Here is a 13,806-nt window from a genome sequence, read left to right on the forward strand (position 1 = left end):
GACATCACGTCCAGCCCGTCTGCACCAGGCACTGGGCAGGACACTGGGGCCTCTCAGGGGTCCCCCCTCACCTGGTGACCCCCAGGGCCAGCAGAACAGTGAGGGGGACATGAGACCCCCACCACTGCAGGCAGCTATGGCACAGGAGTGAAGCAGGGACCCCGACCCCACACAACCCCCCAGCCTAGCCCAGCACAGCCCCGGTGCCAGCTGGCAGCAGGGCCGGGCAGCCAGCCCAGCTGTCCCCTCCCCTGGGACATCCCCCCCAGGTCACAGCAAGGCAGATTGTCCCAGCACAATGAACAAGGCAACTTTGGAAAGAGCGATTTTAATGAACAGCACCACGGTGTAACACCGGGGACAAGGCACTAGTATTCCTCCCCGTCCTCCTCTCCTTCCATGCTGTCAGCTCCCACCTCTTCATAATCCTTCTCCAGGGCAGCCATATCCTCACGGGCCTCTGAGAACTCTCCCTCCTCCATGCCCTCCCCCACGTACCAGTGCACGAACGCCCGCTTGGCGTACATCAGGTCAAACTTGTGGTCCAGGCGGGCCCAGGCCTCGGCGATGGCCGTGGTGTTGCTCAGCATGCACACGGCGCGCTGCACCTTGGCCAGGTCGCCCCCGGGCACCACCGTGGGCGGCTGGTAGTTGATGCCCACCTTGAAACCAGTGGGGCACCAGTCCACAAACTGGATGGTGCGCTTGGTTTTGATGGTGGCGATGGCGGCGTTGACATCCTTGGGCACCACGTCCCCGCGGTACAGCAGGCAGCACGCCATGTACTTGCCGTGCCGCGGGTCACACTTCACCATCTGGTTGGCCGGCTCGAAGCAGGCGTTGGTGATTTCAGCCACTGTCAGCTGCTCGTGATAAGCCTTCTCTGCAGAGATGACCGGGGCGTAGGTGGCCAGCGGGAAGTGGATGCGCGGGTACGGCACCAGGTTGGTCTGGAATTCTGTCAGGTCGACGTTCAGGGCTCCGTCAAAGCGCAGCGAGGCCGTGATGGAGGACACGATCTGGCTGATGAGGCGGTTCAGGTTGGTGTAGGTGGGGCGCTCGATGTCCAGGTTGCGGCGGCAGATGTCGTAGATGGCCTCGTTGTCCACCATGAAGGCACAGTCGGAGTGCTCCAGGGTGGTGTGGGTGGTGAGGATGGAGTTGTAGGGCTCCACCACGGCCGTGGACACCTGCGGGGCCGGGTAGATGGAGAACTCCAGCTTGGACTTCTTGCCGTAGTCGACAGAGAGCCGCTCCATCAGCAGGGAGGTGAAGCCAGAGCCGGTGCCACCGCCAAAGCTGTGGAACACCAGGAAGCCCTGCAGCCCTGTGCACTGGTCAGCCTGCGAGGTGGGAGGAGGAAAACAAGACCAAACTGTCAGTATTTCTGAACTTCAGCCTACTGGCTTGCCCAGGAAGGCAAATATTCCTCACAGGATGGCAAATATTTCTTCCCCCAAGGATTTCAGGCCCTGTGATTCAGTGTGACCGGGTCCATGGAAAGGGACCCTTCCTGCAGGGTTCTGGGGACAGTCCGTAGAGACAAGGAGGGACATGTTTCTTCCAGGCACCAGAAGTTGCTCCTCTCTGTGGCCACATGAGGACATTATGAGGGTGTTCAGGCACCACAGCAGGAACCACCAGGGTTGGGGACAAGGTGGCCCTGACTTTACATGTTGGACACTGACTCATGGTGGATATCCCAGCTCTTGGGAAACACCCCAGCAGGTTCTGGAATAAGTCAACCACAGCTTCACCCCCTGTTTTCCCAAGATGTTAAACTCCAGCAGGAGTTTATCCCACAAGAGCCCACGGGCAGCCAGCTCAGCCTTTGATGTGCCAGGAGCTCCCCAAGCAGAGCCGGTGGCGCAGCAGGTCCGGCCACCCCGGCGCCAGCCCCAGCGTGGGAAACAGAGGTTCAAAGAGTTTGGGCAGCTGCACCAGTCAAACCAGTGCTGCACCAGCACCCAAACCATCTGTCCTGCCCCCCTGCCCTGGCCACGAGGCTTCCAACCCTCCTCCCTCTTGGCAAGGCTTAGCACTGGGCTAGGACAGGGGCAGCAGGTCCCTCATGGGACAGCCCCACCCTCTGCCCCAAAGTGTTGATGGGCTGAGAAGGACTTGCCCAAGAACTCCTGGAGCTTCCCTTTGTCCCCTCATCCCCCTCAGGGATGGACCCACCCCGTGAGACCCCACAGGACACTCACCAGCTTGCGGATGCGGTCAAGGACCAGGTCGATGATCTCCTTGCCGATGGTGTAGTGCCCGCGGGCGTAGTTGTTGGCCGCATCCTCCTTGCCCGTGATCAGCTGCTCGGGGTGGAAGAGCTGCCGGTACGTCCCGGTGCGCACCTCGTCTGCGGGGAGGGACAGCCCCGGGCCCCGTCAGCGCCCAGCGCCCGCCGCCAGCGCCCGCCCCGCCTCAGCCGCCGCCCCCCGCGCCCTCACCGATCACCGTGGGCTCCAGGTCCACGAACACGGCCCGGGGCACGTGCTTGCCGGCGCCCGTCTCGCTGAAGAAGGTGTTGAAGGAGTCGTCCCCCCCGCCGATGGTCTTGTCGCTGGGCATCTGCCCGTCGGGCTGGATGCCGTGCTCCAGGCAGTACAGCTCCCAGCACGCATTGCCGATCTGCACGCCCGCTTGGCCCACGTGGATGGAGATGCACTCGCGCTGTGGGGGCACACACGGCACCGGGTCACCCCTTTTGTCCCCTCTCTGTCCCACCCCAGTGTTGGATGGGGCCCAGTCCTGCCCCAGATTGAGTGCTCAGTTCTGGGGGTCCCATCCTGTCCCTCCCCATCGGGACATGAGACCTTCCCCACTGAGGGACGGAGCGGTAACGCGGTGGGCACAGGCTCAGACCCCAAATCCCGGCTGTGCCCTGCCCAGCACCATCCCAAACTCCAGCTGGGGACACCCAGCAGCTGAGGAGGGAGCTGCAGAGTTTCGCCAGCGTTCGGGGCCGCACTGGGGCTGCCAGTGTGCACAGCCCTACCAGGGACACAGCGCGTGCTCAGCTCTGGGGGTCCCATCCGCCATTCGTGCCACCACCACCTCCTGCCAGCCGAAAATTGGGGTACCCCACTGTTATTCCCGGTCCCCACCATTCCACCCACGGATCACACAGCTCAGGGACACTTCAGCCCTTCTCCAGAGGGCTGCTCATCACTACCCACTTCGCGGGCAGCCTTGGACCTCACGGAATGTGAGTTACTCTCTTCTCCACCAGCCCTTGCACAATCCCGCAGCGTCCCGGTCCCGCCGCAGCCCTGAACCGCGGTTCTGGCAGTCAGCTCCACCCGGGACAAGAGCAAACTCCGGTGACCCGCAGGACTTTCCCCGTGGCAGCCGCTCCCGGCTGAGAGCATGGGACCGGCCCTCCCGGTGCCGTGACTCACTGCCACGCGTGTCCCGGGGAACAGAGAAGGGAGAAGGTGGCACGGGGGGTGCCCCCAAACCGGTTTATCTCCCCAGGGGTGCTGTGGGGACGTGTTTAGTACCTGCGTGGGAGCCCAGGCCACGCTGAGCCCCTTTGCCTGGGGGGATCGGCACAGCCCGAGGGTGGAGGGGGGACACACGCACCCCCACCTCAGGTCCTGCCTGGGATGAGCCAGAACTCGGCAGCCCCACGGGGCGTCCTGAACACGCGAGGAGCTCCCAGCCCCTCCAGAGCACAGCCCCACGTGCTGCTGGGGACACGGGGGGGACCCGGCACGCCCCCGCCCCTCAAACCCCCGCACTCCCAGGGGGTCCCACGCCACGCGGTGTCCCCCCGTGACCCCGCCACGCCCCCGGCCCTCACCATGGCCGCTCGCTGCCCGAACTGTTACGAAGCCGTCGAGGAGGGAGGCGGGGGTCGCCCCGTATGGCCCCGAGTTATACCCCAGGGGCGGGGCTTGAGGCAAGGGGCGGGGCCTGAGGGACTTTGCCCCGCCCCCAAGGCAACGCCGCGCCCTGGCCACGCCCTCCCCGCCCCTCCTCGATTCTGATTGGTCGGTTCGAAAGTCGGCGAGGATGGGTGGGCGGTGACGTCAGCCGAGCGGAATGTGGTGGGCGGGAGGCGGGAGGGGGCGGAGCAGGAAATGAGGGAATGGGCGGGGAAATGGGCGGGGACAGAGGGGCGGAGGGGTGGGGGTCCCGAGGGTGGGGAGGGGGCTGGGCGGGCAGATTGGGAGGGGTCAGAAGGGTCGGGAGGCGTCAGGGGCAGCGGGAACGCTGGGATCAGGGGGCTTTAGGGGGGCTTTACGGTATTGGGGCGGGGGGCTCAGTCAGCCCCCGGCCGCAGCCTCAAGTGCTGCATCTGCCCAGGGAGCCCCCCGGCCCCGCCTGGGCTGGAGGTCTCGGGGTCCGCTGACCCCTCCCCGCGCCCCCGTCCCCATCCCGGCCCCGTTCCCGTGGGAAGCCCCGCGGGCTCCCGTCGCGCCGGCTCCTGTGCCCGCCGCCGCCCTGTTCGCTGCCAGCCCCGCGGCTGCTCCCCGGGGAACCCACGCGGGGCAGTTCCTGTGGGGCAGGACGGACGGGGCCGGGGGAGCAGCCCACGCCCCGCCCCGGGGTGCAGTGCCCTGTCCCATCCTGCATCCCGCGCTCTGGGCTGGTTTGGAGAGAGGAGAAGTCGCGTTGCAAAGGCCAGAGAGAGGTTTGGGACAGCATGGGGACATTGGGGTCGGCACCGAGACAGAATTACGGACCCCACACCGGGCACCATAATGTCCTGCCAGTCCCTGGGCACCCGCATAGCCCCTCACACCCTGGGCACCCCCAGTGTCCCCCCGCTCACTGAGTACCCCCACTGTCCCCTCACACCCTGAGGACCCTCAGCGTGTCCCCCCCGCACTCACTGAGCACCCCCAGTGTCCCCTCACACCCTGGGTACCTCAGCGTGTCTCCCCTCCCTGGCTACCTGTCCCCCCCACTCCCTGGACACTCTGTGTCCCCTCACACCCTGGGCACCTCAGTGTCCCTCCCTTCCCGGTGTCTCCTCTCTCCCCGGCACATCCCGGAGCTGGCACACGCCCAGGGCCGTGGTGCCCGTTGTCCCAGCAACACCCACTCTCGAGCCCCCGATGCCACCGCAGCCCCCCGGTGCTCCCCCCACCACGCCGGGTCCGGGCCCCTGCCGGGGGTCAGGGGATGCTTTAGGGGGGCCGGGCCGAGGGCGGACCCCTCCGACAGCAGGGTCTCTCCCACCTCGCCCCCACCCCTCCGCCGCCCCGCTCCTTTATTCCCGGCTTTGCCGCATTGCGGAACCGCCCCGCACGCAGGCGGTGCCGCAGCCCCCTCCCCACGGGCAGCGCGCCCGCAGCCCCCCGCACCCCACGGCTGCTCCCCCGCGCCTTCCCCTGCTCCCCGCTGTGCCCCCCACCCCCGGGGCCGAGTTTTCCTTTTGTTGTGGCCCCCCCAGGGCCGGGAGGGGGCGGAAAGGGGCCATCGGGACACCCAGGCTGCGGGAACTCCGGTGACACCTCCCTTCCTCCCACAGCGGTCACCCGCTGCCCCCAGCGCTGGGGTTGGAGGGGTTTTTTCTCTGTTTTTAGGGTGGGGCGGGGGCGCGGGCAGGGTTGGGTGCAGCCCCCCCAGTGCCACCCCGGGCCTCGCCAGCACAGCACGGCCTCATCCGGCACCCCCGAGAGGAGCGACCCCCGCCCCGAGCTGCCCTGTCTCTCCGTCTGAATGAACCTGTCACATCGATGGTGGCAGTGGATGGACAGACAGACAGACAGAGCTGGGTTCTGCGGGAAAACAGGCTAAAAATAGCAACAGCCTGTGTCTGGGATGTCAGCCCTGAGCCACGACAGCTCCTGATGGGGCTGAGACCCTTCGACCCCTGGGGATGGCGTGTCCCGGTCGTGGGGTTTGAGGTCACCAATTTGGGATCTCCAGACAGGGCCCAGACTGGGGGAGGCTGGGAATCTTGCCTTTGTCATGGCCAGGAGTCCAGCAGTCATGAAATCAGCCCACACAGATGTCAGCTGTGGGAGCCCCCAAGTTGTCCAGCCTGGGGAGGGGGGCTGCCCTGGGGACTCTGTGCAGACAGGGGGGACCCTGGGGGAGTCTGGGGTCTGTCCCATCCGGTGGCAACGGTAGAGTGGGCACAGCAGGGGGAGGACAGCAACCGTCACCAGGAGCCACAGCGTTGCTACCAACAGTCAACAGAACACAGTGCGGGGGGGGGGAGGCCGGGAACTGTGCCAGACCCCCCCAGCACCAGCACTCACCAGGGCTAGAAATCTGGGGGCAGCAGGGCTGGTGACCTCTATGGCAGTGGGGTGGGCACTGGGGGACCCCACGGCCTCTGTAAACCCCAGCAGAGTGATCAGGCACTGGGGATCCTGAGGATGGAGCCCCATGCTCAGGGTCAGGCACTGGGGGTCCCGAGGATGCCTCACCCACAACTGAGTGGGGTGAGGCAGTGGGGTCCCAGGGATGGTGCCCCCACTGTGACAATAAGGCCAGGCATCGATGGGAACCCTTTCTCTACCTGCAACCCCCTCCCCCCACCCAGCAGGCCCCAGGATGGATGTTGGGGAGGGGGGATGCAAGGGGGGGGGGGTCCCAGCCTGTCTCCTAGCAACTGGTCTCCTAGCAACCCCAGCAGTTGCCTGGCAGCAGTCGGTGCGGGATGTGTGGTCGCCCATATCCAATGGGAGATGGGAGGGGGCTGGGGGGCACCGGTGGGACTGCAGCACCCAGTGCCCCTCACCCAACACCCACATCACCCACGGGGGCTGAGCCACCCCTGCCCTGTGAGGCACCTCCCACCCACAGCTCAGGGCAATAGGGTGGGTGGGGACTCTCCTTAGCTTGGACAGTGGTCCCCAAGTCAGGCTGTGAGCCCCCAGAACCTTGGGGACACAATGGGGACACCCTGACAGGCTCCACACTGGTGTTGAGCACTTGGGGCTGTCGGGGGACAAAGGCAGGAGGCATTTCCCATGCAGGGATAGATCTACAGTCGGGTCAGGGCTGGGGGCTGAGCTGCTTTGGGGTCAGGGTGCCCCAAAACAGCCATTTGCCGTGAGGACCAGCCTGGTGGGAGCCAAATCTCATGTTTTTTCTCTACTTAGCAAAGCCGAGGCCACCTGGTCCTTTGTTCTGGTGGGCGATGCCCAAATCCCATCCCCTCTTTGTTTGCAGCTCTGCAGCCCCAGGAGCACCCCAAAAACAGGGCACCAGCAGGGGCAGGGGGCTGGCAGTGGGGACACATGGCTGGCAGCAGGGACATGGGAACCTCGGATCTGCCCAGAAATCTGCATAATGTGGGAAACACCAGGAAAAAAAGCAGGGATTTCTCAGCAAGGGGGGGCGTTCTGGCAGCTCCACCTGCAGCAGCTGGGGCCGTGCATGCGGTGTGGGGTCACTCCTCTGCAGGGACTGAGCCCCCCAGCACCTCCTGGCTTGGGGAGGCAACCCCCAGCCTCTGTGGGGTTTGCAAGAACAAACGGGAGGGGGAACCCCCCCAGGAGTGGGAAAGCCCAGGGCTGTGGGGCTGGTGGCTCGGGGGGGCTGTGCAGGGGCTGCAGCAGATGGAGGGGTGGCCGGGGGACGCGTGTCCCAGTGTCCCAGCTGTGTCCCAACCACCAGCTGCCACACGGCAGCTGCTGCTCGGTCCGAGTCCCCAGCCCAGCACTGTCCTGGGGGCTTTTGTCCCCTGTGTCCTCCCGCTGTCCCTCACTCCCCGGCCCTGCTCGTCCCCAGCTGCCCGGGGGGATGGCTCTTTGTCCCCCGGCTGGGCCCCGCAGCGCTGGTTCCCACCGCCCGAGCAGACAAAGAAGCACTGGGAGGGCTGGGCACGGCAGGGAAAGGGCCGGGACAGGCACAGGGCCACGGCAGGGACGTGGCTGAGAACCAGGGCACTGTGGCACAGCCAGGGATGGGGACAGTGTCCCTGAGGATGGGGACAGGGATGAGAACAGTGACCCTGAGGATGGGGACCAGGGCGTGGCCGGCTGGGAATGAGAACCAGAGTGTGACAAGGGATGGGAACAACGGGAAAGCTGGGGACAGGGACCAGGGCGTGGCCGGGGACAACCGGGAGCTCGGGCAGTGGCCAGACAAGGGGGAGCGCTGCACCAGCGGGGATGGGGAGCAGGGCGTGGTCCTACCCCGTGTATCGGGGGAGCCCCAGGACCGAGAGACCCATTCCGGGCAGCGGGAGAACGGGATCGGGAAGAACGGCCGGACTTGGGGGAAGGGGGCCGTGGGGGAATGGGGACCGTGGGATGGGGACCCGAGCATGACCGCTGGCTCAGCCAAGAGCGGGGATCGGGGCGCGGCAGGGACGGTGCCAAGGACACAGCCGGGGCCCCTCCGGCGGCGGGGCCGGGCCGTGGCCGCCGCAGCCCCCGGGCCCCCCTCCCGCACCGCCCGGCCTTTGTCTGCGGCTGCGGGGGGGCATTACCTCATTGCGGGCCACCAATGGCCTCCGCCGCCGCCGGCCCCGCCGCCCCCCCGGCCCCGCCGCCCGCCCCGCCCCGCCGCCGCTATAAAGCCCCGCACCGAGCCCCGCGCTCCGCCGCGCCTCTTACATCGACCGCCTCAGCGTCGGGCTGTGAGACCGCCCCGGACCGACCGCCGCCATGGTGAGGGGGTGCGGGGGGGTCGGGACTTCCCTTGTGCCTGTTCCCGAAACCTTTATTCCCTTGTGCCCCGTTCCCGCCCGCCCTATCCCTCCCACCCCCGGACCCGTGGTTTTCCCCGGTCCCAATCCCCACCCTCCCACCGTAATCTCTGGTTTTCATCCCCTCAGCCCAGCCCCCATCTCGCCGTTGTCTCTGGTCCCCAACCCCCCTGATCTCCGTTCCCACGGGCTTGTCGTTTCCCCCCCCCTCCCGGGATGAGCCCTCGGCTCCCGGGACTCCTCCCGCACCGGGCGTGGCTCCCGTTACACCGAGTAAGATGTGTCGCCCGGGACCCAGTCCCGAGTGCAGCTCCTGTTAAATAGGCCTGGAAGGGTCTTTCTGCCCCCCCGAGACCGATCCCGAGCCCGCAGCGGGCGTGGCTCCCGTTAAACCGAGCAGGATGGGACCCCCAAGACTTAACACCGAGCTTCCCTTGGGCGTGGCTCCCGTTAAACCGAGCAGGATGAGACCCCCGGGACTCAGCACTGAGCTTCCATAGGGCGTGGCTCCCGTTAAACCGGCCAGGATGAATCCCTGGCGCTGATCCACGGTACCAGACCGGGCGTGGTTCCCATTAAACCGAGCAAGACGGGACCCCCGGGACCGAGCCCCGAGCCTGCATCGGGCGTGGCTCCCGTTAAACCGGGCAGACTGGGACCCCGAGAGGCAGTACTGAGCTCCTGTCGGCCGTGGCTGTGGTTAAACCCGACAGGATGGCTCCCTGGGGCCGAACCCCGAGCCTGAACTAAACGTGGCGCCCATTAAACCCGGCAGGACGAGTCGCTGGTGCTAAGCCCGTACTGGGCGTGGCACTGGGTGAAAGGGGCAGGATCGGGCCCCCCATCTTTCGGTACCGAGCCAGCATCCGTCCCTGGGCGTGGCTCCCGTTAAACCGGGCAGGACAGACCCTCTTCCCCCCGGTGCTGAGCCCTCAGCCTGTGCTGGGCTGGGTATGGCCCCGGTTTAACGAGGCAGGAGCGTCCCCGGTGAGGGGTGAGCAGGGCAAAATGTGCCCCCCTAGAGCTGAGCACCCCATCCAGAGGTCGAAGCACGGCAGGATGAGACCCCCCCCAACCCAGTCCCGCACTGGGCGTGGCCTCGCCTCGACTGGGACCCGGGTGGGCAGGAGGAGTCGCCGGTGCTGAGCCACCCTGGGGCTTTGCTGGGTCTCACCGGGACAGGGCGGGGCAGGATGAGAACCCCGAGGCTCCGTCTCACCATGGGCGCAGTCCCAGTCCCTCAGGGCAGGATGAGCCACAAGTGCTGAGCTGCCCATCCCCCACAGGCAGCGGTGCTGGGCTCAGGACAAGGTGGGACCCTCTGCATTGGGGCACCCCCAGACCCCCAACAATGGCTGAGTCCGGGCAGGATCTGCCCCCAGCCAGCCTTGGGGAGGGGCCCTTCCCTGCCCGGTGGGTGCTGGGGTGGGACAGAGAGGGGACAAAAGGGGTGACCCGGTGCCGTGTGTGCCCCCACAGCGCGAGTGCATCTCCATCCACGTGGGCCAAGCGGGCGTGCAGATCGGCAATGCGTGCTGGGAGCTGTACTGCCTGGAGCACGGCATCCAGCCCGACGGGCAGATGCCCAGCGACAAGACCATCGGCGGGGGGGACGACTCCTTCAACACCTTCTTCAGCGAGACGGGCGCCGGCAAGCACGTGCCCCGGGCCGTGTTCGTGGACCTGGAGCCCACGGTGATCGGTGAGGGCGCGGGGGGGCGGCGGCTGAGGCGGGGCGGGCGCTGGCGGCGGGCGCTGGGCGCTGACGGGGCCCGGGGCTGTCCCTCCCCGCAGACGAGGTGCGCACCGGGACGTACCGGCAGCTCTTCCACCCCGAGCAGCTGATCACGGGCAAGGAGGATGCGGCCAACAACTACGCCCGCGGGCACTACACCATCGGCAAGGAGATCATCGACCTGGTCCTTGACCGCATCCGCAAGCTGGTAGGGGCACGGGGTGGGGGGGCGGGTGCAGATGGCGAGCGAGGACAAAGCCTCCATTCTGTCTAGCTCTCCCCTCCAGACTCGCTGGGTTGGGTTTAGATTTAATTTATTAATTAATGTTAATCCTGTTGTGCAGTGGCTGCCATTGGCCGGCAGCGGGACGCGGCGCAGCTGGAGCCGCTCCACAGCGCCGCAGCCCCGGGCGCCGCCGGTGCTGAGCTCGGCAATTCCCTCTTTGTTCCCACTTGGCTCCTGACGTGGCCGAGTCCAGCTGCGTCCGCTGGGGATGGGCAGCCCCGAGCCGGTCCCTCCCAGAGTCATGTGGCCTTGACAGTGCCCAGTGGTCAAACTTGTTCCCACTCTGCTGCTAAACCGGTGGCAGTGCCGCACTTGAGGTGCCCCTGGCCCATGTCTCACCCCAGAGGCCAAGCGGCTTCCCTGGGTGATTCACCATGAGTCAGTGGGTAACAGATGGAGTCAGTGGCCCCCTGCCCCCTATCCCGTTGATTCTGGCTCTGCTGCTGGAAAGCCCCCAAGTGTCCTTGTGAGGCCACAGAGAGGAAGTTGTAACTTCTGCTGCATGGAGTAAACATGCCTCCCCACCTTGTCTCTCCTCGTAGGCTGACCAGTGCACAGGGCTGCAGGGCTTCCTGGTGTTCCACAGCTTTGGCGGTGGCACCGGCTCTGGCTTCACCTCCCTGCTGATGGAGCGGCTCTCTGTCGACTACGGCAAGAAGTCCAAGCTGGAGTTCTCCATCTACCCGGCCCCGCAGGTGTCCACGGCCGTGGTGGAGCCCTACAACTCCATCCTCACCACCCACACCACCCTGGAGCACTCCGACTGTGCCTTCATGGTGGACAACGAGGCCATCTACGACATCTGCCGCCGCAACCTGGACATCGAGCGCCCCACCTACACCAACCTCAACAGGCTGATTGGGCAGATCGTGTCCTCCATCACGGCCTCGCTGCGCTTTGACGGAGCCCTGAACGTCGACCTGACAGAATTCCAGACCAACCTGGTGCCGTACCCGCGCATCCACTTCCCGCTGGCCACCTACGCCCCGGTCATCTCTGCAGAGAAGGCTTATCACGAGCAGCTGTCGGTGGCCGAGATCACCAACGCCTGCTTCGAGCCGGCCAACCAGATGGTGAAGTGTGACCCGCGGCACGGCAAGTACATGGCGTGCTGCCTGCTGTACCGCGGGGACGTGGTGCCCAAGGATGTCAACGCCGCCATCGCCACCATCAAAACCAAGCGCACCATCCAGTTTGTGGACTGGTGCCCCACTGGTTTCAAGGTGGGCATCAACTACCAGCCGCCCACGGTGGTGCCCGGGGGCGACCTGGCCAAGGTGCAGCGCGCCGTGTGCATGCTGAGCAACACCACGGCCATCGCCGAGGCCTGGGCCCGCCTGGACCACAAGTTTGACCTGATGTACGCCAAGCGGGCGTTCGTGCACTGGTACGTGGGGGAGGGCATGGAGGAGGGAGAGTTCTCAGAGGCCCGTGAGGATATGGCTGCCCTGGAGAAGGATTATGAGGAGGTGGGGGTGGATTCTGTGGAAGGAGAGGGAGAGGAGGAAGGGGAGGAATACTAAATTCACAAGGGTGCTGCTTGAACAGGGAACATAAACTAGGTGAGACCCCACGGGGTCTGTAGCAGTGTGTGCGCCACGGTCTGTCCTGTCAATGGTCTGTGCTTCAATGGAAAAGTCTGTGATGGACTCACCCGTCCTCTCCTGTGGGTCTGAATAAAAAGCATTCCCTGTCTTACCCTGGCTCTGGTGTTTTCACTCCCTGTGGCAATGTCCCTGCCTGGCTTTGACACTGTCCCCACCAGCACATGACACAGCCCTGCAGTCCCTGCCTGTACCCAGGGTCTCCACCCTGTCCCTGAGCATGTGCCAGGTGTTGTGAGCTCAGCACCCCTCAGACCCCTCCCAATCCCCTGCTCCTTCCTCATCCTGCTGGGCTTGGTGTTGTGCCCCCACCCCAAGGGGGAAGTGGAGAGGGTTGGGTTTTCTCAGTACCAGGAATCAAGCAAGCCCCATGTGAGCACATTGGGGGCCTGAACTCATTTGGTGGGCTAGAGATCCCTGAAGTCCCCCTGTTTGGCAGAAGTCTTTGGTATCTCTGCTGCCTCCTCCTCCTCCTGGGCAGGGGAGGGGTGCATTGCCCTGGGGGTTGGGAGGGGATGCTCTGCCCATTGCAGGTGGGAGTGCTGGGGATGAGAGGGTTCCCTTCACCCAGCTCCCTGTCTGTACACAAGGTTCCTCCAACACCAACCACAACACATCCTGAAATTCCTCTGGCTTTTAAGGGATCAGGTATTGCCCCATTGGTCCCAGCCATTGGGGGGAGAAGGAAATGTAGAAATAGCCCCCCTGAATGGGGGCAGCCTCTTAACCGTCCCCTTCCTATCCTTTTACCCTGTCCCTTATGCCTCCAGCAGGGATTAATAATGAAAGGGAAGTTGAGGAGTGAAACTCGAGGAGATGCTGCAGCTGGGGGCACCCCAGGGACCCTCATTTGTGTGGTGCACCCCTCCCTCTTTTGCACCATGAGCTCAGGCTAGGCCTTGATGAGAAGCACTCAGACCAAGCTCCTCAAGTGCATCAGCAACACTATCAGCTCCCAGGAACTTGTTTTACCAAAACAATTCCTTTGATTTTAAAGAACAACCTTGGGGACTAATTTTTTTCTGAAGAACAACAGGTTTGTTATGGAACTTTCAAAGGAGGATCTGAATTGTAGCCAGGATTAGAAAATAAGGATGACTAAAAAGCCAACACTTGCAATGTTAATAACCAGCAGGTCCTGAGTGAGACCCCCTGAGTTCACCGGGACCACAGCAGGCAGGACAACTCCCAGGAGCAGTGAACTCACAAATTTGGGATTCTCGGAGGATCAACAGAGCTTGGGGCTGAACCCTTGGACAAAGGCTCTGATGTCAATACTGAAATCAAGATGGATTTTTCACAGGTATTTACACCTGTACATGCTCTTCAGGTCTGTGTGTGTGCAAGGTGAATATTCTATAGCACAGTTGCTAGGAAAACACTATAGATTCATAAATAAAACAGGGCTGTAATTGTGTTACTATTGTGCCTATAGTTAATTCTATATGAATATGTTGGTAAATTATTTAAACTAAACTCTGGATTAAGTGTTCTTGAACCTTTAGGCTTAAAGGGCTGGTCAAGCCCAGGGCTCAGTTTGATAACGGGGCAGGGGTTCACTCTG

The 13,806-nt window shown here is 64.4% G+C and overlaps 2 protein-coding genes across 3 annotated transcripts; one reads left to right on the forward strand and one right to left on the reverse strand.

Moving 5' to 3' along the window:
• Positions 1-305: 305 nt before the first annotated feature.
• Positions 306-6,568, reverse strand: LOC130265707 (tubulin alpha-1C chain). Of its 2 annotated transcripts, none has more exons than XM_056514986.1 (4): positions 5,916-6,568; positions 2,448-2,670; positions 2,208-2,356; positions 306-1,343 (listed from the first exon to the last, which is right to left on the reverse strand). In XM_056514986.1, exons 1-4 carry the CDS (start codon positions 6,066-6,068, stop codon positions 369-371), a joined length of 1,500 nt encoding a protein of 499 aa, XP_056370961.1. In that variant the 5' UTR covers positions 6,069-6,568; the 3' UTR covers positions 306-368. The 2 variants fall into 2 exon arrangements, with proteins under 2 accessions (XP_056370961.1, XP_056370963.1); XM_056514988.1 differs by lacking the exon at positions 5,916-6,568 and adding an exon at positions 3,803-3,976 and having other exon boundaries at positions 321-1,343.
• A 1,838-nt stretch (positions 6,569-8,406) lies between these two features.
• LOC130265705 (tubulin alpha-1A chain) lies at positions 8,407-12,336 on the forward strand. Its single transcript, XM_056514984.1, has 4 exons — positions 8,407-8,579; positions 10,097-10,319; positions 10,412-10,560; positions 11,181-12,336. The coding sequence occupies exons 1-4, from the start codon at positions 8,577-8,579 to the stop codon at positions 12,159-12,161; spliced, it is 1,356 nt and encodes a 451-aa protein (XP_056370959.1). The 5' UTR covers positions 8,407-8,576; the 3' UTR covers positions 12,162-12,336.
• Positions 12,337-13,806: the final 1,470 nt, after the last annotated feature.

This window comes from Oenanthe melanoleuca, linkage group LGE22 (genome assembly GCF_029582105.1).
Source record: "Oenanthe melanoleuca isolate GR-GAL-2019-014 linkage group LGE22, OMel1.0, whole genome shotgun sequence".
Taxonomy (NCBI): domain Eukaryota; kingdom Metazoa; phylum Chordata; class Aves; order Passeriformes; family Muscicapidae; genus Oenanthe; species Oenanthe melanoleuca.

What these genes read in the sequence shown, in the direction of transcription:
- LOC130265707 (XM_056514986.1), bottom strand. Translation starts at nt 6,068, where the DNA reads ATGGGACAGACCCCAGACTCCCCCAGGGTCCCCCCTGTCTGCACAGAG. An exon ending in GACTCCTGGCCATGACAAAG is followed by an intron (nt 2,671 to 5,915) that starts GCAAGATTCCCA and finishes GTGCCCCCACAG; the next exon opens with CGCGAGTGCATCTCCATCCA. An exon ending in TTGACCGCATCCGCAAGCTG is followed by an intron (nt 1,344 to 2,207) that starts GTGAGTGTCCTG and finishes CCCACCTCGCAG; the next exon opens with GCTGACCAGTGCACAGGGCT.
- LOC130265705 (XM_056514984.1), top strand. An exon ending in CCTGGAGCCCACGGTGATCG is followed by an intron (nt 10,320 to 10,411) that starts GTGAGGGCGCGG and finishes CCCTCCCCGCAG; the next exon opens with ACGAGGTGCGCACCGGGACG. An exon ending in TTGACCGCATCCGCAAGCTG is followed by an intron (nt 10,561 to 11,180) that starts GTAGGGGCACGG and finishes CTCTCCTCGTAG; the next exon opens with GCTGACCAGTGCACAGGGCT.